General features: G+C 52.1%; 1 protein-coding gene across 5 annotated transcripts; it reads left to right on the forward strand.

The window, feature by feature from the left end:
• Nucleotides 1–74: 74 nt before the first annotated feature.
• On the forward strand, nucleotides 75–24,367 carry LOC119845578. 5 transcript variants are annotated; one of them, XM_043505867.1, is made up of 10 exons: nucleotides 75–291; nucleotides 6,713–7,027; nucleotides 13,903–13,973; nucleotides 15,457–15,519; nucleotides 16,182–16,303; nucleotides 16,707–16,805; nucleotides 17,617–17,782; nucleotides 19,644–19,708; nucleotides 20,629–20,724; nucleotides 21,250–24,367. In XM_043505867.1, exons 3-10 carry the CDS (start codon nucleotides 13,937–13,939, stop codon nucleotides 21,508–21,510), a joined length of 909 nt encoding a protein of 302 aa, XP_043361802.1. In that variant the 5' UTR covers nucleotides 75–291; nucleotides 6,713–7,027; nucleotides 13,903–13,936; the 3' UTR covers nucleotides 21,511–24,367. The 5 variants fall into 5 exon arrangements, with proteins under 5 accessions (XP_043361802.1, XP_043361804.1, XP_043361803.1 ...); XM_043505869.1 differs by having other exon boundaries at nucleotides 6,713–6,831; XM_038378045.2 differs by lacking the exon at nucleotides 75–291 and adding an exon at nucleotides 14,073–14,314 and having other exon boundaries at nucleotides 6,855–7,027.
• Nucleotides 24,368–26,659: the final 2,292 nt, after the last annotated feature.

A 26,659-nucleotide genomic window follows, 5' to 3' on the forward strand; every position in this document is an offset into this window, starting at 1 on the left:
AGCTCAACTCTATAAAAATATCAAGAATCTCTCATGCACACAGCTATTAGAGATCACAACGCCCAGTGTAATATCGTTGCTTCTCTGATGCTTCAGTTCTTTGAGCTGCTTTGGTGGGATTGACTTCTTTAAAAACCACCCGTGAACATCCCAAGTTAAAGTGAGCATTAGGTCCAGAGGACTCTGAATTGAGCCGTGTGAATAAGACTCTTGTTTTCCCTTTCAGTCCTGGTTTCTATCCATGCAGTTACTGTAGGAGGAATTGGGCGCTAAGAAGCTGGTGAGCTACTGGTGAGTGGCACTGCAGGAGAATGAAGAGCAGCAGCAGGTAGTGTGAAAGGGGGTTTCCAGTTCTATCAGCATTCTTGAGTTTTTTCCCTCCCTTTCTTGATCAAAAACATGACAGCATTTGCTGCAATGGAGTGAGTATCTTGAGGCTTCTGCACTTGAGGTGGTTAAGTGGTCCCCTTGACCTTGTACTGCAAGAAAACAACCTCCAGCCTCGTTGTATTATATTACTTAACCACAGTAATGGCAGTGTATGAATCAAGTGTGTAGGTTCCTTTTTAGTCTTGCTGCTCCTGAACATCTAACATGAACTGTTGGGAAATGGAACATGCTGAATCTCTCCGTCGCACTACATCTGTTTGGCTCAAAGCCGTGTTAGCATTAGCCCATTCCTGAGCATTGTGCTGTCAGTGTGCTGTAAATCTGCTTGAGCTGAGGAGGGAGATGCAGGAGGCTGGGCAGGAGTTTGCTTGGAGCGAATAATGTAAGGGGCTGAGGGGATGAGGCAGCTTTAACCTTTCCTGTAATGTGGAGAGCCCAGGTCAATAATTTGGTGGTCGAGTGTTTGTTTCAAACAGTGTATGTCCATGAGAAGAAAAAAGAAATCTCTCATCTAGCCCTCGGGGAGGGGAAGCAGAGGATGCAAGGGGGGGCGTAGTCTCTCCTTGATAAAGCTGCTTGCATCAGGTTGATTTAAACTTGATTAAACTCCGTGTTCAGTATGGTTAACCCTATGCCTGAACCTCTGCATAGGATTTTCCTTGGGGGCTGGTGGTGTGTTTTTGTTGGGCAATTTTTGTCTGAGTATGGTAGCAGATTGAAACGAGGAAGACACAATAGAAGGTCCCAAACTAACCTCAATTCCTTGTTCCATTCCCAGAGAGCAAAGGTGGGTGTCAGGGTGACAGGCTGACTATACCCTGAACTAACGTTATTGAATGAAGTTACACCCTACTTAGGGTTAGTACCTTTGGGGGATATTGTATTGGAAGTGCAAATATTTGTGAGATTGGTGGGGACCTCTTTAGAAGGGAGAGGAGACTAATGCCCTCACGGGAAGGGATTGGGACATTCAGAGGTGTTTTACACCTGAAGTGGATTTCCTAGGAAATACCTTGGGGTGAGGGAAAAGCACATTCTCCCCTCCAGGGCGAAGCTTTTGAAGATAAGGCCTGGGGAGAAGGATCCATTGTATGCTAATTATCTGCTACAGGGGTCTTTCATCTGGAGTTTCCAGACCTGTATAAAGGGCAAACTGAACATGTTGTTATTGTGCTTATTTTGAGCTGAGGCTGTGACCCCAAAGAATTCCCTGTGTTAGGATTTGAAGGAGGACTTGGGGACATGTTAGGATTTGGGGGTGGAGGGACCCCGGTAAGCTTATTAGCATATGTTTGGGTTCTTTCACTATTTTTATTGTTTCTCTGTATTGTTTAGGAATACAGTAGGCTTGCATAGAGAGACCCATGTGGCACTTGTAACTGTACCAATTACACTGTTAGCTGTCTCTGAAGAGAGAGCGGGCAGGTCTGTTTAGATGGACTGTCTTTGATGGGATAACACAGTGAAGGCCAGGGAATGGTGCAGCCTGGAAATACCCCGGTCAGAAGGGAGAGAGTCGTGTGTTTCCATGAGAGAGAGGCAACAACTGGGGAGCTGGAAGCCAAGAGTGAGTACCTTTGCTGGAACACAGCAAGGAAATACAGGTGCAGTGGCCCTGAACTGTGAGTTTCTCTGGCAAAGTGGCATCATTATCCAAATATGCAATCTGCCAGCCAGCGTCAGTTCAGCAAGTCCCAGAATTATTCAGCAGAGGGCACCCCAGCCACTGTCTTGGAAGTTGATCCAGGCCAGTTGTCTCTAGCATGTAACTTGTGCAGTTTCATCTCTCTGTTTATGGACTGGCCAGAATTCTCAAATTGATTTGAGAATTTCCTGCAGAAACTTGTGACTTTCTCCCCTACGTGAACAGCAGGCCTGTGTTTGAAATTCCTGCATTGATTGGCTGCATGTGCGATTTAGCTTGCTCTGGTACTTGGCTAGAATCTAGCTGCTAGATGATGTAACGGTACAGTACAGATCTCAAACCCTTATGCGAGAATGTAGTTTGAAAGCTGCTCTCAGTGAGTGCTCAAGCTTCATCATCCATTGTAAAACTCTCATATTTGGGGAAAGGTCAGGCTTTGGAGCAGGTCTGAGCAAAGCCCCTCAGTTACAAGGGGAAAAGGATTCTGTCATAGAGGAAACTTGGAAACTGCAGGAGGAGGTGTGGTTAAGCCAGTGAGATGCCCCATGGGTGTCTCATGCAATGAATATGCACAGCTTAACTTCCAGGTTATTTTGGAGCATGGTTGAATGGAGTAATTCCCTAATTTCGGGTGCTAACCCCTCTTAAAGTACATCCAGTATTGATCCTGAAACAGGAACCCTTAATATCCGTGTGTTTAACATGGAATGATGTGCTGCCCCCCTTGGGCCAATAGAAACAAAACTGGCAACATTGTCCTTCCTCTCTGATGCTACAGTATATGCAGCTGCCCCTGCCTGTGTTGCTTTCCATTGAAACAGGGAGAATAATCACATCCTGTGCTTAAGAGAAACAGGCTTCACGCCAAGCTGAATGCGCAGCTCTGTCACCTCCCAACTCACAGCAGAATGAATGGATGGAAAGGACCAAACCCATTTTGGATTACAGGGAACATGGCTAGAGTGGAGGGTCACACTCAATTTGGCACTGCCTGGCCTGATGGGCTGGATCAGTATGTGACAAACAGGGAAAGTTCATATTTCCGGGGGGGGAGAGGAGAGTCTCCCTGTAGAGGTGTCTCCATTAGGAAATGCCAGGTCATGAGCTGCTGCTGTTCCCAGAGAGCTGAACCCCAGAGGTGGCACCTCAGCCCATTCTCCAGCCAGTGTGCTTCTGCCCCCAAGCTTGGTGACACAAGCTGCCCTGGGGGAAGTGCAGAGCTAGACTGTATCAGTGATTAGCTGCAGCCCAGTGCTCACAGGTGAGGCAGGACTATGGAAAATCACTATAGAGCATGTTCCTAGGAGGTGGGAGTGCTGCTGTCCTGAGACAAGCAGCTGGGGCTTGTATTCTACCCCTGCAGCAAGTACAGGGTTTCCCATGGGCTCCTCTGCCTGCCATGCACACTTGTTTGGCTCCCCGGTGGGTCGGCCTCTATTCCACCTTGGTCCTGAGACCCGCTGGGGATATCAGTTGGCGGCTCCTTCACGGGAGCACGAGTGTGTACTTGGTGTGGTTCACCCCAATCCCGGACACCTGCCCCTTTTGCGGCGTGAGGGAAACCCTTGTGCACGTCTACCTAGAGTGCGCCAGGCTGCAGCCCCTATTCCGGCTCCTCAAGAATATTTTGTTAAGATTTTGGTTGCACTTTTCCCCTGACCTTCTTATCTATGCACTCCCTGTCTGTAGCTCTACCAAGACACGGGATCTCCTGGTCAACCTCCTCCTGGTCCTGGCTAAAGTGGCCATCTATAAAACCAGGGTGAGGAGGTGAGTTTCCTGTGGCTGTGGGGCCTATTTCCGATCCTCCGTCCATTCACGCCTCCGGGCAGAGTTCCTCTGGGCGGCGTCCACTGACTCCCTTGACGCCTTCCAGGAGCAGTGGGCGCTATCCGGGGTTCTCTGCTCAGTGTCCCCGTCCGGTTCCCTTCGTTTGACCCTTTGACCGCACTCCTGTCCCTGTTGTTCATTAGTTGTCCCCCGTAATTATTTGGTTTTCCAGGTCCTGTGGACCCCCCCTCTTAGGCTGGGGGGGGATTCTTTAGCAGTGGGCAGGCTTCGCCCGCTCACTTCCTGGATCCCAATGAGACACTTGTTTGGCTCATTTTGCTATGTTAAAATCCCAGTGACCAGAGCTCCCTAGGGTGAGCAGGTCTGGGAAGAAAGGGAGTGAGTAATCAAGGCTAATTGGGTCTGGCTGGGCAGGTTGATTACTGTAATTACTCCAGCCCTGTTCCTGGCCCTGAAGGGACAGTGAAATCTAGTAAAGGTGTTCTCCCATGTTGGGGCGGGCAGGCATTGGAGATGGCTGCAGATGAACTGGGGAAGAGGCAACAGCCCCTGTGCTCAGATTCCAGCAGTAGCTGAGCTGGGGCAAGGGCAGTTTCTGATGGGGGGCAGGCTGGAGCAGGTGAGGGAGCAGTCCCTGTGTGGGCTTCGCTGCAGTCCCTTCGTGTCAAAGCAGCAGAACCCTGGATAACAGCGCGAGGTTTGTATCCAGCAGGGAAAGCCCCACATGTCATGCCAAGTGCAGAGGAAAATACCAGCTTTAGCCAAGCGTCCCTTGATAACACACACAACGGCATTGCAATCCCAGTGAGGGGATGGGGACTGAGCGCAGAGCTGGGTCACAAATTCTAATCCTAGCTCTGTCCCGGACTCGCGGTGACCATCTGTGATCGGGGACAGGGCGGCCCTGCCTCCTGTGGGCTTGGGAGTGGTACGGGGAGTTCATCAAGCGCTTAATAGCATTTTAGAATCAGATGGCAAGAGCCAAGGTACAAGAATTTCCTTCACAGGCTCTCCTTCACCGCTCCGTATTCCATTCCTAGCCTTCAGCGCTACGACCGAGTCCTACTTGTGCCTGGGCTGGCTGCAGAACCATTTTGCCAAGGCAGCTGGAAGAATCTGAGTCCGAAATCTCACAGGCCCAGAGTACTAGGAACAGCCGCCCCATGGGTTGGCTCAAGCTACTGCAGCAAAGACCTTCCCGTTGCCCAAAGAACCTGGGATTAAAGCAACTGGGCTCATGTGCACCCATCCTCCTCCAGCTCCAGAGTAGGGAACAGGTAACCTAATAGCATGTGCACCTAGGACAGTGATTAATGGTTGTCAGGACAACCTCTCTTGCCTCTTCTGCCCTGGCAGAGTGTACAAAGGCTGGAGCTGGCTGGGGACTGGTGAAAAAGGATCGACTGAGCAGACATTTTTGGATCAGACAGTTGCTATGAGCAGAGAGCCACAAAATTGTTCCCAGTACTCCCCTCTCTGCTGATGGTTACATTCAGCAGTGCATGTGGGCGGCGTCCCTAGGAGCTGCCCCTGATAATGGCACTTGGTCTCCAGTGAACCAAGATATTTAAACTTCTGGGTTTTATTAGAAATGCAGCCGTGCTCCATTGTCCCTAAGCCTCTGACTGCCAGAAACCGGGAGTGGGGGACAGAGGGTGGATCGCTCCGTAATTGCCCTGTTCTGTTCATTCCCTCTGAAGCATCTGGCAGAGGCCACTGTAGGAAGATAGGATACTGGGATAGATGGACCATTGGTCTAACCCAGTGTGGCTGTTCTTATATTGTACAAGCCCTGGAGAACTCCATGCACTGGGGGGGACGACAGATGGAAGTGGGGAGAGCCAGCTGGGGCCATCAGTTAGTCTCCTTGAATGAGAAGTCCCCAGCCTCACTCTAGAACCTGCCCTGGGAGAACTGTACCTGCTAAGCCCTAGGGGCTGCCTTTTAGCTCCTCTGCAATGTGTCCTCTGAGAGAACATGCAACCGGATGTGAGTGAGCCTGTGGGCCTGGCTCCTCTCTGGCTGTGGGTCAGAGGGCGAGCTCTTCGGAGCAGGTCCTGATGTCTGGCTGTGTTGTCCGCACTAAATCCTAGAATCATGGTTGCCTAGGTGCCTCTTACTAGCCCTCTTTGCTCAGGGCTGAGTGCCCAGGGAAGCTGAATCTGTCCCTAGAGCCCCCTGGCAGGTGTGGAGGACTCCCCAGTTCCGTGGGTGCTCTGACAGTGGATTCCCAAGTGCAAGGAATTTGAAGTGCCGCCATGAGGAGTTGTCCATGTGACTGGCCTGGCCATAACTGAGAGGGTGTAGCTCGGTGAGAAGATGCTTGTTACAGGCCAAGCGAGGCTGTATTAACCTATGTAGGTGCTGGAAATAGCCAGGGGCTGGCTATTTTCCAGGGCAGGTTACCTTGCCTTGGCACTGAGCATGGGAGGTTGGGAGCCAGCCTGCCTGCCCAGCCTTGTCTCTTTGCCCCATATGGAAAAGTGCTACATTTGGCACAGTGATGTTCTTTCGTAGCCCCTGTCTTGTTCCCATTGACTCTGCAGAGGGGGGATGAAGTCAGAGGCAGGAGAAGGGGTGGTGTAATGAGATCTGTATTTAATAGATGACAAACTGGCTGCTCTTCCTGCGCCATGCTCTGTGCATGTGGCCGGGTGGATCCCGTAATGGCCATTACTGTTGGCAGGGAAGTAAAGTTGTCTGTGCAGGGACCCGTGAAGTGTACGCGGAACCTGCCCTGCCTCCCTCGCTCTCCCGTTGACAGCTGGGGCCTTGGGGTGGAGGGAGACAGAGCTCACTTACTGGCTGTGCTACCTGTCTGAGAGAGAGGGAATCAGCCTGACTCTTCCCCACCTGCAGCCCCTCAGGAGTTTTGCTGTCACACAGGTTGGCTCATGAGCTGTTCACATTCAGAAACTTCCTTTCTCACTGGTTAATGCAGCCCAGAGCTGTGCCTGTCTCCCTCCACTGGACCCCGCAGCCCTCTGCATCCCTGGGAGCGGCAGGTAACAAACACCTCTCACTGGCTAATGGTTTGAGCCACTCTTCCTGGGCGGGGAGGTGGGGCTGCTTGCCAGCCACCAGAGTGAAGCACCTGTGCTGCATGCACCTCAGGCAGTAATTGTTGCCGAGCACAGGCACCCCCCTCCCGACTCCGGCTCCTTGCAGGGCTATCACGGCTGCGGAGAGCAGACAGGCAGGGTGAGTTGATGCAATGTGCTGTCCTTCCCCTGCCCTGCCTTGCGGGGAAACCCCCTTTTTCAGGTGGTTGGACCTGACCCTTACTCTTTGTAATCTCTCCTGGAGCCTGGGTGTGGTTGTGAGGAAGGAGACTTCCAGCACCTCTGTGCGTTATTCAGGGGCAGCTGGTCCTTCGGTAAGAGCCTATGTGGAAGCAGGGACCAAAGCTGTCAAAACCCCACCAGGCTTCCTTACTGGAGCTCACTGTGCAGCCCCAGAGTGCCAGAGATCCTTTGGGTGTGTTGCCGTATAGCAGGAAGATGGCCCCAGGACTTTGACTGACTCTGCTCCTAACAGAGCTCAGCTCAGCATGATCCCAGAGCTGATTTCTAGCTTGCTCCCTTCCTTCAGAAAGGTTAATCTGATCGCTCCCTGCTCTCCTCCTGAAGTGAGCTCCAACCTCCACCCTGGAATGGGACAGATCTGCTGCCCTGGTCCAGATTCAAGAGCTGCTGGGTTCTGCCTTGTTTCGAAGGCTGGGGATGGTGTAGGAAGGGGGACCTCACCCAGTATTGGCTTCCATCTCATTCATACTGGACAAGTGGCTGCAGTCAGGGCTAGCTGGAGTGGATGTCTCTGACTACCCTGAGGCAGTTCTGTCAACTCTAACTGCTCAAAAAGGATGAGCCGGGCCCTCACAATCAAGAGCTTTTAAAAAAATTGGGTTCTTTTTATTTCTGTCTGGTCTTTGAGCCTGTAGGATTCGCAGCTTCAGCTTCTTTTGCAGGCAGGAGGACTAGACATTTACTGTAAATGAAAGCTGAGATCCTCATGTAATCACTGGACTCCAGGAGCTGGGGGTTTATGAGAAACGCCAAATACAGCCAGACTCCTGATAAAATTGTAACCAGTGGTAGCAGGCTTGCCTGGTTCTCTAGAACCTGAGGGTGACCTTCCTGCTATGAGTGGGGGCAGGGCGGAGGCAACCAGCAAGACTTGTAATAAATAAATAATTTTCAGTAGAAAATCTCGTGCTAGGCTCCCTGCAATCAGCGTAGGGAAACCATCCCCTTCCCATAGAACCAGCCATGGCTCCAGGGTGTGCTCCAAGGAGTGAGCTGGCAGTAGGAGGGTGATGGTTTTGTTCCACACACACAGCTGGTGGGAAGGAGTTAGGCATCTGGACATGTTCTAAGGTGATCCCTGAAGGGCTGCTTGATGGGGCCCCTTGGGTGCCACCTCCCAGAACGCACTGAGTGATGGTGCTGGGAATCTGCTTCAGCACCTCCAGATAATAAACCAGTTCTGGCCACAAGAGCTGCCACCCTACATCAGACCAATGGGCCTGGGTAGCCTCACTGATCCAGTGCACCGGGCCCAGTATCCCTGCCTCACTGGATCTGACCGATGGTAGCTCAGTTTGGTATCTGGCCATGTCACGGTGGATCAGGCCAGCTGGGCTGGCTTTGTCGCTCCAGCACTGCTGCACTGATTATAGCGAGACTCCTGTCCAACAAGCAGAGGGAGTAGAAATGTGTCTGCACATGTTCCTTGGGTGACTTTTGGGAACCCAGCCTGTTACAACCTTTATCTGGGCATCATTGCACAAAGGCCAGAGGTGCTTTTGTGTGTAAACTGGTCATTCCATGCAAGGCCCATGTGTCTGGCCAGTGTTGCTCTCTTAGCAGCAATGATTCCTGCACTTGGTTGCCTCTCTGAGGAGCCTGCATCTGGAGCTACCCATGCAGAGGTGGCACCATTAAAATCAATGTCATGGAAATGCATGGCTTGGGCACACCAGGGCAGCGAGAGACAGCTTCTCTTTTTGCTCGTCACTGAGAAGGGGAATGCGGAAGGGATGTTGCTGTTTACTGTGGCGTCAGTCCAGTGTACTCCACTTTCGGCAGCTCTTTACAATCCAAAGTGTTTCCCTCCCTTCAGTGGAGCCTCTTTTAGCTGTGAATGTTTCAGAACTACCAGGCCCAATGCTCTGCTCTTTGCTAAACCCCAAGAGGCCATGAAGGGTGTTTTTGGAAATGGGCATTTTTCTTGCTAGTATTTTCCCTTGTCCATTCAAGGTGAAAATCCCCATGTGCAGGGGACTGGCAAAAGGCCTGTTTGCCCCTGACATCCCATCTGAGCCTTCTTCATGGGGCAAGTGGGAACATCAGTCAGTGAGCTGGAGCTAAATCCAGCCTGTCATGGTCTGGCTGCGCCTGCGTTCCCTTAGCCTCTGGGGCTAGCGCCGTCACCTAATGAATTCTGCACTGTTGTTATCTCCAGGAGGGGCTCTCAGTGGGGCAACAAAACGGGAAGGGCCAGAATGGGACTCAGCAGGTTTAACTGAACTAATGTTTTGCGAGCTGGGCATAAGGCCGTCTTTCGGATGAGAAGTAAACTGGGGCCATGGCCCCTTGTGGCCAGCATAGAGCCTCTGGTTTGGTTTGATAGCTGATATTTTACTGATGTCCTAAGCTGGGGCCCAAGAGTCAGTTACGGGAGCTTTAAATCAGGTTTGCAGACTAGTGAAAGATGAAGCTGTTGTGTCAGAGATGTGTGCTCAGTGGTTGTTACCCTCGCTCCAGTCTGCTTTGCGTGGCACAAGACCTCCCATTAGCCCATCCACCAGGAAAGTGGCCTTGGCAGTTGGAGAAAGGTGAAAAGTAAAGTAAGCTATTCAGGAGAGAGGGGGAGAATTATGCTGCTGATTCTATTGGTCCATAGGATTGAAGGGAACCCAGATACAAGTCCAGTGTGTTCCATAACTCAACTGATGCTGTAACAAATGGCAAGATCTGCCCTGTCCTGTCTTCTAGCTCACTGGGTCTTTTCCTGGGAGTTGGGGCATGTGAATCCCAGTGTCCTGGCAAACTGCAGACTGGATACTTACATGCTGTTCATGTAACTCCCCTCTCCTGCAGTTTCATGTAGATGAGGGAGGGACTTGTCTTCCCTTGCTGCCCTGGACTCTTGTGTTGCTATTTGCTGTGAAATGTATCTCACAGAGCTGGTTGCACTTTGATGGGTGAAGTGATTCCTCTAGGGAGAGCTCTTAGCAACTTTGGGGTTTTTCTGCATAAAGGCCACTGGGTAAAGATGAGATTATTACAGTCTCAAGTACTCACTCTAGAAGGATTCATCTCTGCCCAAGGAGAAGTGTGATGGGGCGACTGTTCCCTAATGCAGGGTTCAGAGGGTTGAGCCTGTGTGCGGAGTGCAGGATCAAAGCTGACATTTCACCAGCTCCTTCCTTTCCTGTGTGGGAGTCGTTAACACTGTAGTTATAGGCTCACTCATTCCTGGCAGAGAGGCCTCTCTTTCCCAGCTGTTCACATCTTTATTTTGAATAGAAGAAGCTAATTGCTGCCCAGTGCCTATCAGCACAGTAACCTGTAGGCATTGCCCACCGGGTCTGTTTGCAGCTTTACGAATTACCTGTGAGACTCAAGCAAACACAATGTCGCTATATCAACCGAGCTGCATGGGGGCTCCCATGTGTGTTTACTTCGTTTTGAGCCCCTGGACGACGGTGCTGACTGGTTGCTATGGCAGCCTTGATGAGTTTGGGGAGCCTTACGGGAAACAAAATGATGGTTGTGCCAGAATTGAGGTTAGACTCCAGGTCTGAGCCTGCATCCTTTCCAGTGCTGCGTCTGCTAAGGCCCTAATATTGCTCATCTGAACAATCTCTGTCATCACCAGATTCCTAAATCGCCAACATGATACCCAATCCCCCTGGATTTGCACAATACACTGTGCAGCTCCCCCCAGCTGCAGTGTGACAGAGGACAAGAATCTGCACTGAGAGACCCCAGGGTTTATCTAGTCCCAACTCCTGCTCTTCCTTCCATGTAGCCCAGCCAGCCTCTGAGGTTAAAAGCAGAGCGTGGCTCTGTTGCTGGACGACAGTGTCCAGGAATGCCTACCCAGTGGTGTTACTAGGGAGGAAGGGGCTAGGTCATTAGCCCAGAGATAGAGGAGCACCCCCCGGCCACACAAGAAGAGAACTCAGCATGGGCCACCTCAGTGCAGGTTCCTGGCAGGGAGCCCCCCACCTCTGCGGCTGCAGGAAGTGGGGAGGAGGTGGCGGCCCCGAGTGAGGGAGGGCCTGGTCCTGGCTGGAACCGCCTTGCCGGCCCCAGGCAGGTCTGTCCTGCTGGCCTGGAGGCAGCCATGCTTGTAGCTCAGGGCCATGTGGTTCTCCCTGGGATGAGCCGGCGGGAGCACCCCTGGCCTGTGTACTCTGCAGATATTAACATGGTGCCGTGGGGCTGCAGACGCTGAGGGGAGCTCTGGTAAGTGGGCAGATTCTCTGACCGTCTGCCCCAGGGGAGCGCTGCTCCCTGAGGCCTGTTTCTGCTCTTGTTGACTTGCTGTGGGCTGCCACGGTGACTGGAAGGGCCCCGGTTGCTGCGCCTGAGCAGGGTGGTGGCAGGGGCATTTCTTGCAGTTCTGCCCCTCGGCTCAGAAACCAGCGAGGGTGACGAGGGTCCCTGGTGAAGCGGAAGCAGCAGCGTGAGAGGCGAGAGCTGCACCAGCAGGCACAGGTTGGGGCAGGGACCCAGGCCTGGACTCAATTAGGTGCGAACAGCTTGAGCCCACTGGGGAAGCTGAATTAAGTTCCCAGGCTCAGCAAAGGGAGAGATGAGCTGGGTGCAGAGCTAGGGGCGAGGGTGAAGGTGAGTCGGGCGAACTGAGTTGAGCTGCCTGTTCTTGCTTAGTCTGCCTGGGTGTTTCTGGGAACACCTCTGTCGCACTGGATCAGGTTGGAGCCTCCTGCGAAAGGGAGAGTTGCCTCTCTGGTGTGGCAGTGCGGGATTTGCGTCCCCCAGGAGGGCTGATTGGGACGCTGGACTAACCCTAAACATGTCTGGTGAAATGAAGAAAGGGCAGAATTCCCAGCGTGAGCCGTGCCAGAATCATCCAGAGAGGGGTGGGGAGCTCTGGGTTTGAGGGACTGGTCGAAAGTGCACCTTGGAGAATAGCTATAGTGGAGTGATGAATTGGAGGCCTCCTGGGTCTCTGGCTGAATTTCTGATTCCTGTCTGCTACCTGCCCATGGCTGAGCCGTCCTTGTGCGCATACTGGTGAACAGTGAGCACTGGGCCCCACCATTCTACGAGTGTGAACTCTGAGGCCTGACTGCCACTAAAAAGTGAGGTTAACATAGCTACAGAACTCAGAGGTGTGAAAATCACACTCCTGAGAGCCGCAGCCACACAGACCTAACCCCCAGTGTCTACGCAGCTAGGTCCATGGAAGGGTGTGACTGTTGACTCAGCTGCCATCACTCGGTGGGGTGGATTACAGCAATAGAATCGCGGAAACCATCTGTGCTACAGCAGCCTGCTTGCAGTGCCATGGCTGTAGTGTGGACATGGGCTGAGTTAACCAGGGTTCGCTCTGCAAGTCGCATGGTTTTGTTTTTGTTCCCTGGGGTGACTTACAACTAGCCAGCACTGTGAATTGTGACTGTGTGTAGCCCACTTACGGGTGGGTCTTACTTATCTCTGGTAAATACCCCGGGGCCAGGGCTCTGCTTCTCTGGCAGCCACTGCCATGGGGAGCGCTCCAGTGTTGCTAAAGCTGCATTGAATTGCCTCTCTGACCAGACTGCAGCCCCAAACTGTCCCCGGAAGCACCTCTGTGTTTCTGAATGTAAGACTTGGGTTGTGATCAGGGCAAAGCTGGCTCCTCAAGTTCCCTGCTGAGCTGGGCTGCAGGAGAAGTTTTATGCTGGCTCCTGGGGACAATGGAGCCGAGGGGCCGGCAAGGGGCACTTCCATTTGGAACCTGAGCCCAGGTGGGAAGGTGCAGCAGGGCTGCCCAGCCGGCTCACTCTCCTGTGTCCCCTGCAGGCAGGGAGCTTCTGCTTTGCTCCCCGGGTGGAGCTGCATCACCGAGGGAGGCACTGACGCTGCTTCCAGCTGTGGTGTAGCCACAGGCGCGGTGTAATCCACACTGAGCAGCGAAGCCCCCTGGCTCCAGCAGCCGTTCAGCGCAGCAGGCTGGAGAGCGCAGCCGTGGCAGGTCTGGTGGGAACAGGAAGCTCCTTCTGAACTAGATCAGATGCTGCCCGTTTGGCTTAGGCCTCTTGTGGCGTTAGCCTGATGTTAAACTTGTGCCCCTATGTCTGTCTTCGGCACACGGCAGGCGTGACGCTCTCAGTGTGGAGCTGCTGGAAGGGGCAGGGGGCTTTGGGCGCCGGGGCAGGGGGATTTGGGTGCCAGGGCAGGACTGGGAGGCAGTTTAAGACCGTGAGCGAGCCGAAGGGTTGGCGAAATGATGCAGTGAAAGAACGCCCCATGCTGACACTGGCTGACACTGGCATGTCGTTCGGTTCAGAGGCAAAGTCATTTGAGATAAGGAGGCTGTGGACCTGGAATGAGGCCTCTGAAAGGTGTCATTGGACGGGGCAGCGTGCCCGCCATGTGGGGCAGGCTCAGGCACAAGGACTAGGAATGTAATGTCAAAGGAGAGCTTGGGTCTCCCACATGATGCTCTGGCCAGTGGTGGGGCAGCAGGTGCTGGATCCTGCTGGAGATAATGAGGCCCATGAGGAGAGCTGACCACAGACAACTGGGAGGCCAGACCTGCGCTTCACTGGCCCAAATTCCTTCATGCTTTAAACACACGACCTGGGGAATTTCCACGGGGGAAGGACCACTGCCAGTCTTGGAGAGTTTCTGAACTTTGACAAGGTCCTGAGATGCTCTGAATTGCCCTCTCAGGAAAGTATAAACAGGAATGCCGCTGGCCTTGGAGCCTTATGGCTCACAGGGAGCTGCAGCCGGGTCGATTCAGAACAGTTTGTCTCATGGTTGCAGTACGTTCACAGTTGGGTCCCATGGCAGTGAGATGCAGCTCTTACTCTGTCTTCCCTTCCCCGTCCCCAGGGTTCTGTTGGTGTGAGCACCTCCCTGGCTGAAGATGGCAAGTTGGGAATGCCGGGTTGCTCCAGGCGGAGGTAAGTGACTTCATTTCAGGAGCAAAGTGTCAGTGACAATCCCAGCCTGTTAAGAGCAAACCTGCTAAATGACAAAATGTTCCTCCTCTGCCCCCTCAGACGTCTGCCTTCAGGCTGCTTTGGCCACTTGGTAGCTGGTGCTGGAACTACTAACGAACCAAACCCAGTCTCACCACGGACATGTGCCACGCAATGCAAATGGGAGGAATAAGACAGCGTGGAAGCCGAATTGCCTCCAAGGGGCGTTCTTGGGGGAGATGAAAACACAGGGCTTACCTACTGCGGAGCTGGCACTAGTAGTGTCCCAGACCAATGGCCTCTAAGTGTGGTCAGCAGCCCAGGTATTGCGCAAAGCCTCTGGCCATGTGATTTAAGCTACAGACTCAGCCTGCTGTTCCTGCACCCTGTGACAGCGGGTGCCCCACACACAGCCGCCGTGTGCATGCTCCCGTGTGACAGTGTGGAAGTGCTGGTGTGAGCCCCACTGACACATTGTGGAGGGAGCAGCTGTTAGTGGGGGTGACTGCCAGGGATCTCGGAGACAGCAGGCAGCATCCCTAGTACTGTGGGAGATGCTCTGCTACCAGAGCACCCTCGTATCAGGGGACCAGGCAGCCCCGCCTCCTGCCCTGGTAACTCAGCAGTGCGACGAGGGGTCATCTGCTGTGCTGAAGATTTGTGATGCTCTGCCATGCTGGCACCTCTGCTCTCCAGGGTGTGCCCAGGCTGGTGAAAGCTGCTTCCTCTAGCCTCTCAAAGGGCCCACAAATAACTCTCATGGCTCAGCTGGGCCCTTACAGTTCTAGACAATGGCTGTGTCGTGTGGCCTGAGGAATGGCAGGGTATTCACTCCCCTTGCCTGCACAGTGCACTCCCCCTGGGAATCAATAGCCCAGGGCTCAGGGCTGCATCCTGCTCAGTTACTAGAAGCAGACGCTGCTGCCTTGGTGACGTTTCCTGTAAACTGTGCAATGCCTACCGCTCACCCCAGCAGTGAATACAGCCTTGCTGTTCTGTGTTAGCAACACGCTCCTTCTGCCCTCCATAGGGCATTTGTCTGGGACTGGGGCTATCCTGGAGGTGTCAGTCCTGGATTCAGGGAGCCCTTCATGCTGCCTTGACAAGTGATTAATTAGTCTTCTTATTGAGTAAAAATAGTGAATTGGGAGGAGAGCCATCCAAGGACAGTCCATTCTAAAGGGTTTGTGCAAGAGGAGGGAGTATGGCTCTCTAGCTGAAGCTGCTGTCTCCAGACCATGGTCAGGCTCCTGCAGCATTTCCTGTGTGCACCCGCTGTGCCAGTTGACTCCCAGACACCCCCTTCTGCCAGGACTTCTAAAGCCGATGACTCAGAATGGCTTGGCCTTGGAGCCCAAGCGTGAGAACACTGACACTTCCCTAATGCAGCGTATTCTGCAGTGGAGTAACTCTGGCAGCAGGGGTTACAAGCTCAGCACTGTGCAATCTCCTCTCTCTCTTCCAGGCTTCCTCCTGCTCTGCATTTTGACTCTGCATTTTAGCTCTTGGAATCCTCTTGGATCAGCAGGTGAGGTGCAGGTTGGCCAATGGGAGAACTCTAGGCACCTTTTGCGGAAACTGCTTTAGAGGTGGCAACAGCAACAGGTTTTGTTTGGACGCTTGCCCCGCCCTGTCCGAGATGTGTATGGTGGGGGCACAAGGGAAACCACACATAGGAAAAATCTCAGCGTTTCTGATTTGTGTGCTGAGCTCTTCTCTCCATGCAGCTGCTAGAGCTCCAGGAAACCCAGGTTTAACCTGCCTCCCCAGCTACCAGCCTGTTCCCTTCTGATGCAGATCTAATTCTAGGAAAAACTTCTCCTTAGGCAAAGCGTCACTGGTGAGCAGGGTTATGGGGCCAGGCTCACCCCTTCAGTGGAGATCCCAGCGGTGAGGGAGGAGCTATAAAATCAGCCATGGGTTTATCGCTGATGCTAGTAGTCATGCAATGGAGTATTGTCCACACGTTGTCTCTGGCTCCCCAGACACTCACATTTAGAGTATTTCCCCTCTGGTACCTTCCATATCCCACACATGATTGCCCTGCCGATTTCTGTACAGCCCCTCAGGCAGCATGCTATGCAAGGGCAGGACTGCAGCTTCTCTGGACACCTACCTCTCAAGTTGTTATGAGCACAAGATACGTTTCCCTCCTGATGACTTATCACTTGGAAACCTTCTATCTTCCAGAGACGAGCCCTCCTCCTGCCATGTCTTTTTCCGCCACCACCCCCTCTGTTCCAGAGACTTTCCCTATTTCCAGCACATGTATGGTCTCCAACTACTCTGCGAATGGGACAGAAGACACACCTGTAAGGAAACTGCCTTCGGTCAAATACTGTCCAGGGTTTCTGCCAGGAGCCCAGAGAGGCGGGAGGGGAGTGTGAGTGGGGAGCCGAGAAAAGAGCAGAGTTCCTTTGCGGCTCTGCTGGGAGGGAAGGGGCTCCTGGGGGGTGGCTGATAAGACACTTTCCTAGCTGACAATTAAGGCTTCCCCCAAAACTGGATTTCTTGGTGCTGCATGAGCCCACAGATTCCATCCTAGGGCAGCTGAGCAGACGCTCCCAGAGGCAATGAGTGAAATGCAAGGCCACAGCAAATGACAGCCAAGAGGAGCGCTGCTGGGTGCATTGCCAGTGTGGGGCTGGCATGGGCAGGTCTGTAGTGAGAGAGGTGCCCTCGGAATATGTGTGCCAGTGTATGCTCTTTCCGCAGATCACCTGCCAGAGTTTTCAGTGCTCTGGAGAGAGATGCTACCAGGAGGAAGCTTATGCCAATGACACCATGACCTGCCACAATGAGTCTCACTGTGAGGTAGGGGAGTTCTCCGGGTGGGCACTGTGCCAGTCACCTCTGCTGCTCCCTGCATGAATGAGCTGCTTGCACTAACACCCTGGGTGCAGCACTCCTAGACCCTGGGAGAGCATCCTGTCTGATGTCTCGGCTCTGCCTGCGGGAGCGGAGGGAGATCATAGAAGCTTCCCAAGCCCTGGGTTGCTGTGATGTGTTTTGGAGGCGGGGGAGAAGGATGCAATGTGAATCACAATATTTCCCTCCCTCGCCAGCATATTGCCTGGTAACCCCAGAGCTTATAAACCTGTGCCCAGTTCCTGTTCTTGTCCTTTTGCACAGTCTGTCACTTATTCCTGCTCTGACTGTTTTTTGTCACACTCTCTCCTAACCCTGGTTTGTGGTTTGTCCATCCCCTCCCCACCCCTATTCTTTCCTCCTTAACGCCATCCTGTCTCCTATGTTCTTAAACCTGCCCTTTGCTTAGTGCTCGCAGGAGCAGCCTGGTGTCTCCCATGACCTGCTCCCTGAGATAGAACTAGCTGGTCTTAGAGCTTGCCAATTTCTCCTTGCTGTCAGAGCCGTCTGTCGGCTGTATCGGGGTGTGTCCCCTTCCGGGGGTTCCCCCTGGCTCCAGCATGCCCAGAGCAATCCCTGGTGCAATTTTTCAGGCTGTTCTCAGTGGCATCGGGGACTGCAGAGATGAGCCCACCCCACACCATGAGCTCTATGGCTCCGCTAGACACCACTCCCTAAACAAGTGCTGGGTGTGTTGGCCAAGTGTGGCTGACAGCATCTTGAGTACATGGCTCTGGCTCTTCCCTTGTCCCTGCAGCTCTATCGTCTCAACAGCACAAACTACACAGCCAAGTGCAGCAGCGAGTGTGGGAGCGGGAACGGCACTGAGATGTGTGTGACCAACGGCAGCGTGAGCATGAACAAGTGCGTCCTGGAGTGCTGCAACTCGTCCCAGTGCCTGCAACTCAATGCCACCACCTACGGTAACCCGCCTGCTGGGAACAGCCCGGCCCACTGGCCACCTGCACTCGGCTTCTCACTCTGAGCAAGAGACTTTGCTTCCCTGCAGCAAATAGAAGGGTTCATTCTATTGCAAGTGGCCAGAGACTGATGTGTGTTGTCTCTCACATAGGGCCCAACCTGCATTGTGGCTTTTATTTCTCTAAGGCAGAAGGAGCAGGGCTGGAATGGTGGGGTGGACCTGGGGCGCCTGCCACCTGGGTGGAGGAGTGGGTTTATTTTGTACTCTCACCATCTTCCCCTGCCCTTTGGCTGATGCATGGCAGCGATCATGGCCCTCTGCTGGATTGTCAGACCTGCTCTCATGAAAGTTATAGGCTCTGTGCTACTAACAACTAAGGGGGCTTCACCTTGAGTGCTGGGTTCTGTGCGTGTGGTGCGAGATCAGAGTCTATCCCTGCTGGGGCTCTGAAGCCCGTAGGGGCCGTAGAGTAGCTGAAGTTCCTACGTGACAGCAGTCTCCATCCAACACATTTTTCTGGAGGCAAGCCACAACAGGAGAGGCATCTAGAACCTCCACTTCCAAAGAGAGCCATCGGTAGTAGTGATGGGTGCCTGTCCCTCCCATGCGTAGAACCTATCCCAGCCAGAGTCTGGCTCAGGAGCTGGCTCTGGTGCTTGTGGGGGTTTGGATTCCCGACGGCTCAGGTTCGGCCGGAGGGATTCCATAGGAAGGCCTCTTGCAGGATAACTAACTGAATTACGATCTCTCGCGAAGGCCAGGCACCAGATTCCTAGAAGCACTGTAGCTTTCTAATGGTGCTTTCTCTAGAAAAGCCATCCTGCAATATTTTGGCAGGAAAGTCTGATACCCACAGGCTGTGGGGTCTCTCAGCCCTGCTGGAGTGGGCAGAGCTTGGTGGCTCAGCTGCATGCACTTGGGGTTTCTCTTAGTGCTGCCTCCTCTAGCTGCATCACAGTCGCCCATTCGCCACCTCGAGAGTCTCCCACGTATTCTGATTTCCCTCATTCCATCCCACAGGGGTAAACAAACTAGTTCTCTCTTCTTCCACTGTTGCGATCGTGCAGCACTTCCTGCTTCTCTGTTCTAGTCAGGCCAGCAAGCTGGGTGAATTCCAGGTCTCCTCCCTGGGAGTGACTCCGCTCTGCTGGGTCCTGGGGGGCACACAGGCCTATAGCTGGACTTAGCCACCTGTTCAGATTCCCATTAGGAGTGTGAGTGGCTCACTCAGCCACTCCCCAGACCACTCACTGCCATTGTGCCAAGGTGAAACTAGTGACCAAATGATCACTAATTAACCTGTGGAACTCACTGTCACAAGATGTCAGAGTCCAAAAATGTGACAAGACTTTTTCTCAAAGGATTAGACACTTCTCCGATGATGAAAACATCCACAGTTCCATTAGCTGGGGCAAAAACTAGAAAGGCTTGGGGCAGAGAACAGTCCTTACCGGAGGAAGAAATAACCTGCCTACAAGGGACATTTCACAGATGTCCATTGTGGGGGTTTCTTGAATTTGTCTCCAAGGTGCTGTCAGACCAGATACTGGGCTAGATAGACGCCTGGCCTGGCAGTTCTTAGGCACCAAACACACCTGAGCTTTGGTAGGGAGAGCAGGGGTTGGTGGGAAGTAACAGATGTGGTTCACATTCTGGAATGAGGCTGCTGAATACCTGTCTCCTGTACTGAAGTGCACTAATGTAAATCCCCATGTTAAAATGACTCTAGCAGCTTCCACTGGGGCGTATCAGTCTCTGGACATGTTCTGGATTCTAGACCTGGGTCCCAAGGCTACATGGATATGCAGAGTAGCAGGAGGGCATAGCTCTGTCTCACTGGTCTCCTTTCGTGACTTTTTCAGGTGACTTGCCACCCACCACCACTCCAGCTCCCACAACTACCACCATGAAGCCCCCTCCCAGGAATGTAAGTATTGCCTCCAGCATGATCAGACAGCAGAGCTGTGTAGGCACGTACCAGTGGGATCCTAAGCTGAGTAGCGTTGCCATGAACTGTTAAACTGTGGTGTTCCACCCCAGGAATGGCTGCCTTTCAGTGATGCGTGAAATGTTCCCCCATGCTATGTGCTCTCAAAGGCCAATATGTAGCCTCTGTGTAGAGCCTTGTAAGGATACGGTCGGTAACAAGCCCAGCCAAATGTTCCTCTTCCGAGGCCAGAGAAAGAGCAAAATTCCATGTGCTGCCAATCCATGTAGCTTGGAATATTAGTTGCAGGATGAGCCTGATTTTCTCTCTCTCGCACACACACACACACACACACACACACACGACTCACATTCTGTAGGGAACTGTCATGCATCACCCCCATAACAGGACCCTTTCATCTCAGTCCTCTGATTCTTGGAAGAGATTCCCAGATGATGGCTGGGAGTTTGCTTATCTCCATGGAACCCTGCAGAGCCCCCTCCATGAGGGTGGAGGCAGAGGAGGGTTTGGCACTTGCCAGCTAGGGTGCAATTTTAGTGAAGTTTGGGTGTCAGGAGTTGATTTTTCTTTGATCTTTTTGTATTTGGAGTGTCAGTGAATGTTGTAAAATGTGGCTGCCAGCCCCTGAAAGATGGTCTTGTCAATGAAGATTTGGGCTTGCTGGAACTGCCTGTACAGTGCCAGTCACTGCCCAACAGCCACCTGGCTCTTGGAGGGCAATCTGCTGATCCTGGGGTCCCTGGGACCACTTGCTTTCCCTGTGTGACTTTTAGCTCCTCACACAAGTGTCTCATAACGACCAGGCAAAAGGAAAGTGAATTAAACATCAGACCTTGTTCTGGTAGCTTTGCTCTCTGGAGTGATGGGTGTTCACAGTGCCTTTCGTGGCTGTCTTGTAGGGGAAAGTGTGCACAACCTTCTCCTGTAATGGAGATAGATGCTTCAAAGGCCAGAAGTCTGTTGCTGAATGCATCGTTGGATACAATTTCTGTGAGGTACTGGACTTGTTTGGCAATTCTTTAACCACTCTGAGCTATGCCTTTTAACTAGAGCTGTGAATGGAGCAGGACTGAAGGGCTCCAGGCCAGGTCTCCGCTCCGTCTGACATTGCTCCATCAGTGCTGCCATTTCACAGCTGATGCTGGGCTCGTGTCAGCACTTGCAGCATAGAGATGTTTTCGGCTCTTGTGCCATCCTGACAGCTCTGGAGTGCTGCTTCCACAGAGCAGCTAAAGCAGAGTCATCAACAGCAAACTTCCCTGGGACAAACACCTGGGGCAGGGAGTAGTTGAGTCTCTGTGGTTCTCTTTGTCCTTGACCTCTTGGAGATTCCAACAAGCGCCTCAACTAGGGTAGTGATATGGGCACTGCAGCTTTTGTTAAAGCTGACTCTGTGCATCCTCTCCCTCTGAACCAGGAGGATGTGCCTGGGGGGTTTGAGTTGGTCCCATTAACATGAATGCAAGAACCCAGAGGGGTGCTAAAGCCCAAGACTGCTAATGTCTGTCTCCTTCCTGCAGATGAAGAAGACTGGCTCAAATTACGTGGCTGGATGTAGCAAAGTCTGCAAGACCGCCAGCCCAGTGTGTGCCAGAGGAGCAGCTGCCCTCTGTTACCAGGAATGCTGCCAAGCTACCCCTAAAACTAGCTGCCTGAAACTGGATGGCAACGTGCACTTCAATGGCGCTGGGCAGGTGGCTCTGGCCCCACTCCTGAAACTCCTGGCCTGTGGTGTGGGTCTTCTCATGCATTACAGTCTCTCCACTTTCCTTCAGGGTTAAGCAATGACCCTCTGAGCTCCATAGGCTGACTAGGGAAGGATTCAGGGGCATACACTATATTGGCTAAAACTGGCACAAGATCTAGGGTTTCTATACCTCTTAAATTCAGCTAAGGCTGGCTAGAAAATTCCATCTATTGAATCAGCATCACAGGAAGGGAGATTGCTGGAAACCGCAGGCCTTCTCCTCTCTGTGCGGGCCTGGCTAGCGCCCATGGAAGTTAGTGGCTAGCACCCATGTGTGTTTGTGAAATACAAATCCCAGTGAGTGCAGCTGACTGAACCAGTAGGATGTGTCTACGCTGCAGTAAAACACCACTGCTGGCCCCTGTCAGATGACTCCAGGATCCAGGAGGTGGGAGGGTCCTAGAGCCTGGGCTTCAGCATAAGCCCAGTCTCTACACTGAATTTCACAGTCCCACACCTTGAGTCCCACAAGCCTAAGTTAGCTGACATGGACCAGCCACAGGTGTCCTACTGCAGTGTAGACAGACCCTTAGTCTCTCCCATGTGGATTCTCCAATTTGGTACAGGGGAGGGTGGAAACTAGTGGCCACGGGGATGGATATGGGGTTCCTGGTCCTGTGGAGAGGGTAGGCATTGTGCCACATGCTTCCTTCTAGCCACAGGAGTGATGTCAGCTGCTCATTGGACTGGCTCCTGGATGTGCTGTCTGTGCAGAACAGATTAGGAGCTGGCTAGCTGCTGTGGGGCAGCCCACAGTGAAACCCCCTCCCTTCTGAGCACCAGTCATTCAGTGCCAGCACCTCTTCCTGACTCATGGGGGTGAAGAGGGCAAGCTCCATCCACTAGGAGACTCTGTGAATTACTCTGCCACCGTTCACGCCTCTTGTTTGTATGTAAAGCAGCTGTCTGTGTAGCAGGGACGGTGACTGAGTGAAATCACAGTCCTCTGCTGCACACACACCCCAGCCCTCCCCCATGGAAGGAAAACACTTTAATGGGTGTATCTGAGCAGGGAGAGCTTTCCATTATGCTAAGGTGCCTCTGCTAACCAAGGGAACACGCTGCTAGAGGGGGCAAGGCAGGACTTGGGGCTGGTCTACACTGGGCACTTACACTGGCATAGCTACATCTCTCAGGGATGTGAAAAACACCTCTGGGAGATGTAGCTCTGCTGACTTAACCCCTGTGTAGAAAATGCTAGGTCGATGGAACAGTTCTTCCCTCAACCATAACTGCTGTCTCTCGGAGAGGTGGAGAACCCCTCCCGTTGGCATAGGTAATGTCTGCGTTGAAGCGCTACCGTGGTGCTGCTGCAGTTTAAGTGTAGACACACCCTTGGATTCCTAACCCAAGCACTGCCCTGGTCAGTAAACCAACTGGCCTGAGCTGTCGGCTGAAGTCACTGGCATCTTCCTAAAGGCCAAGTTTGTAGAACCTCCTGTCTTACCATCTCCCGAGGCTAGGCCAGTCTCCCAGCATCCTGGTAAACGCTGCCCCACATCAAGGACTAATCAGTGGCCCCACTGACCCCTGAAGGTGGTAGTTCCCCTAGCTGTACGTATTCACCAACCTTCATAGGCCAGAGAGCACAAATCTGACCTTGACTTGGTCTGAGGTGGCAGCCCCGCTGCTGATGGTCACTGGCCCAGCTGATTTGAATGTTGGCTGGTATTAGTGTATCTGATTCTTTGATTGATTTAAGTTAGCTTGTATGAGTAGTTCTGAATAGTAATAGGTTGCTGTTTTCAAGTTCCATACATGACCTCTAAGCCTTATTTTAACTTCCACGGTTAGTTTCTTTTTGGAATCTTATATTTTTAATGAACCTTAAACCCCCCATGATTGTGCCTCTCCCTGTGAAATCCAAAGGGGAACAGAGCAGACACAGCCTATGCATTAAGCAGGCTGCAAAGCTGCACACTTCCCTGCCAAAAACCCGTAGGACTATGTGACTTCAAACAAAGTGAAGCATCCTGGAACTACTGCCGTGTGACTTTACTAGTCTGAGATTTTGGATTACCTGGAATGAATGACATCCTGCATGGGCGGTGCAGATAATAGGCAGGGGAATGCTGTGCCTCCCCAACATTCCCGCGTGGCCCTGCCCATGCTCTGCCCTGGGACCCCCTCCTGCTGCTAGTTGGCCCCAGCTCAGGCAGACTGCTCCTCTTCTGGGAAGCCTGCTGGGGCTAGGGCAGCTGGGACTTGGGGTGTCTGAGGCTACCCAGCTCTGACGGCCTGAGGGGGTGGGTCAGGTCAGGAGCTATCCTCCCCGAGCCTGTAGTTCACCCACTGCCCATACATCCAGCTATAAGAATGATGGGGTGGAAGAAGCCTCTGAAAGGGCAGAAAATCCTGCCATAAATCCAGGCACAAGCAACGTCCATCTGGGGTAGTGACCTGCTTGCAATGTAGCTTTTCTAAGCATTCACCTCAATAACTAGCTTATAACCACACTGATGATGGAATGTCTCCTGCCTGGGTGGGCTGAATTAGGAACACCATATTTCTTCTCTAGAATCATATCCAAGGAAACAGGGTTCCTCTAAAAGTGGCACATGTGTCTTAGGAGCCTGTTTGCCAATCCCGGAGTCTTTACTGTCTAAAGGGTGACTAATAAAAGTAGAACCAGGATCGTAAGGGACTGTTCATTCTAGCCATGTTTTTAATCCGGGATTAGTCTGTGTCTAAAAGAATCTGCTGTGAGCTATTGTTGCACCAAATGTAGCTGATACTGATTAAGTGACTGAATTGTTTGCTGGAAACCACAAGGCAGAGATTGCTGATAGTTGATGATAGATATGAGCTCTGTTGTGACTGTTGTTCTCTGTTGTTCTATTTTCAGAATCTGTCCTTTGAAAAGGCGTTATAAATAAATATATTTATCAACCTCCGTGTTTAATTATTGGAGGCGATCTTCTACCGTGACTGAAGCCTGCTTCAGGGCTTGTCATGCTGGGGAGGTCAGGGAGACAGTGACTCAAGGCAGTTGTGGAGTGGGGGAGGGTGGTTGGCAGGCCCTTGGGTGATGAATGTGGCTGAAACGACGTGTACAGTAAACCCTTCATTGCTGTTGCAGCCTAAACTAGGAAGTGCCTGGCGACCTCTCTCTTGCTGGCATGGGGACACGGTTATTATTTTCAGCCAAACTCCTTGAAGTCTTCAGTGTGCCCCTTCCTCTGTGCAGGACTCCTTGTTGCCATGATTGCCTTGCCTACTCTGTGCTGTGACCCCTGCAGCCTAGCCCACAGCCGACTCGTTCTGATATGTTTACAGACCCCAAAGGTGGGGTTTTTATTTGTTACAGACCTCAAATGGAAAAGGAGTACTTGTGGCACCTTAGAGACTAACAAATTTATTAGAGCATAAGCTTTCGTGAGCTACAGCTCACTTCATCGGATGCATTTGGTGGAAAAAACAGAGGAGAGATTTATATACACACACACAGAGAACATGAAACAATGGGTTTATCATACACACTGTAAGGAGAGTGATCACTTAAGATAAGCCATCACCAACAGCAGGGGGGGGAAGGAGGAAAACCTTTCATGGTGACAAGCAGGTAGGCTAATTCCAGCAGTTAACAAGAATATCAGAGGAACAGTGGGGGGTGGGGTGGGAGGGAGAAATACCATGGGGAAATAGAAAAGGAGTACTTGTGGCACCTTAGAGACTAACAAATTTATTAGAGCATAAGCTTTCGTGAGCTACAGCTCACTTCATCGGAAGTGAGCTGTAGCTCACGAAAGCTTATGCTCTAATAAATTTGTTAGTCTCTAAGGTGCCACAAGTACTCCTTTTCTTTTTGAGAATACAGACTAACACGGCTGCTACTCTGAAACATGGGGAAATAGTTTTACTTTGTGTAATGACTCATCCATTCCCAGTCTCTATTCAAGCCTAAGTTAATTGTATCCAGTTTGCAAATTAATTCCAATTCAGCAGTCTCTCGTTGGAGTCTGTTTTTGAAGCTTTTTTGTTGAAGTATAGCCACTCTTAGGTCTGTGATCGAGTGACCAGAGAGATTGAAGTGTTCTCCAACTGGTTTTTGAATGTTATAATTCTTGACGTCTGATTTGTGTCCATTCATTCTTTTACGTAGAGACTGTCCAGTTTGGCCAATGTACATGGCAGAGGGGCATTGCTGGCACATGATGGCATATATCACATTGGTAGATGCGCAGGTGAACGAGCCTCTGATAGTGTAGCTGATGTGATTAGGCCCTATGATGGTATCCCCTGAATAGATATGTGGACAGAGTTGGCAACGGGCTTTGTTGCAAGGATAGGTTCCTGGGTTAGTGGTTCTGTTGTGTGGTGTGTGGTTGCTGGTGAGTATTTGCTTCAGATTGGGGGGCTGTCTGTAAGCAAGGACTGGTCTGTCTCCCAAGATCTGAGAGAGCGATGGCTCGTCCTTCAGGATAGGTTGTAGATCCTTGATGATGCGTTGGAGGGGTTTTAGTTGGGGGCTGAAGGTGATGGCTAGTGGCGTTCTGTTGTTTTCTTTGTTGGGCCTGTCCTGTAGTAGGTGACTTCTGGGTACTCTTCTGGCTCTGTCAATCTGTTTCTTCACTTCAGCAGGTGGGTATTGTAGTTGTAGGAATGCATGATAGAGATCTTGTAGGTGTTTGTCTCTGTCTGAGGGGTTGGAGCAAATGCGGTTATATCGTAGCGCTTGGCTGTAGACAATGGATCGAGTGGTATGATCTGGATGAAAGCTAGAGGCATGTAGGTAGGAATAGCGGTCAGTAGGTTTCCGATATAGGGTGGTGTTTATGTGACCATCGCTTATTAGCACCGTAGTGTCCAGGAAGTGGATCTCTTGTGTGGACTGGTCCAGGCTGAGGTTGATGGTGGGATGGAAATTGTTGAAATCATGGTGGAATTCCTCAAGAGCTTCTTTTCCATGGGTCCAGATGATGAAGATGTCATCAATGTAGCGCAAGTAGAGTAGGGGCATTAGGGGACGAGAGCTGAGGAAGCGTTGTTCTAAGTCAGCCATAAAAATGTTGGCATACTGTGGGGCCATGCGGGTACCCATCGCAGTGCCGCTGATTTGAAGGTATACATTGTCACCAAATGTGAAATAGTTATGGGTCAGGACAAAGTCACAAAGTTCAGCCACCAGGTTAGCCGTGACATTATCGGGGATACTGTTCCTGACGGCTTGTAGTCCATCTTTG

Source organism: Dermochelys coriacea, chromosome 19 (genome assembly GCF_009764565.3).
Source record: "Dermochelys coriacea isolate rDerCor1 chromosome 19, rDerCor1.pri.v4, whole genome shotgun sequence".
NCBI classification, from domain to species: domain Eukaryota; kingdom Metazoa; phylum Chordata; order Testudines; family Dermochelyidae; genus Dermochelys; species Dermochelys coriacea.

Coding starts and splice junctions, on each gene's coding strand:
- LOC119845578 (XM_043505868.1), top strand. CDS start 13,937: ATGGCAAGTTGGGAATGCCGGGTTGCTCCAGGCGGAG. Junction 15,520..16,181: donor GAATCCTCTTGGATCAGCAG/GTGAGGTGCAGG, acceptor TCTATCTTCCAG/AGACGAGCCCTCCTCCTGCC. Junction 20,725..21,249: donor TTGGATACAATTTCTGTGAG/GTACTGGACTTG, acceptor TCCTTCCTGCAG/ATGAAGAAGACTGGCTCAAA.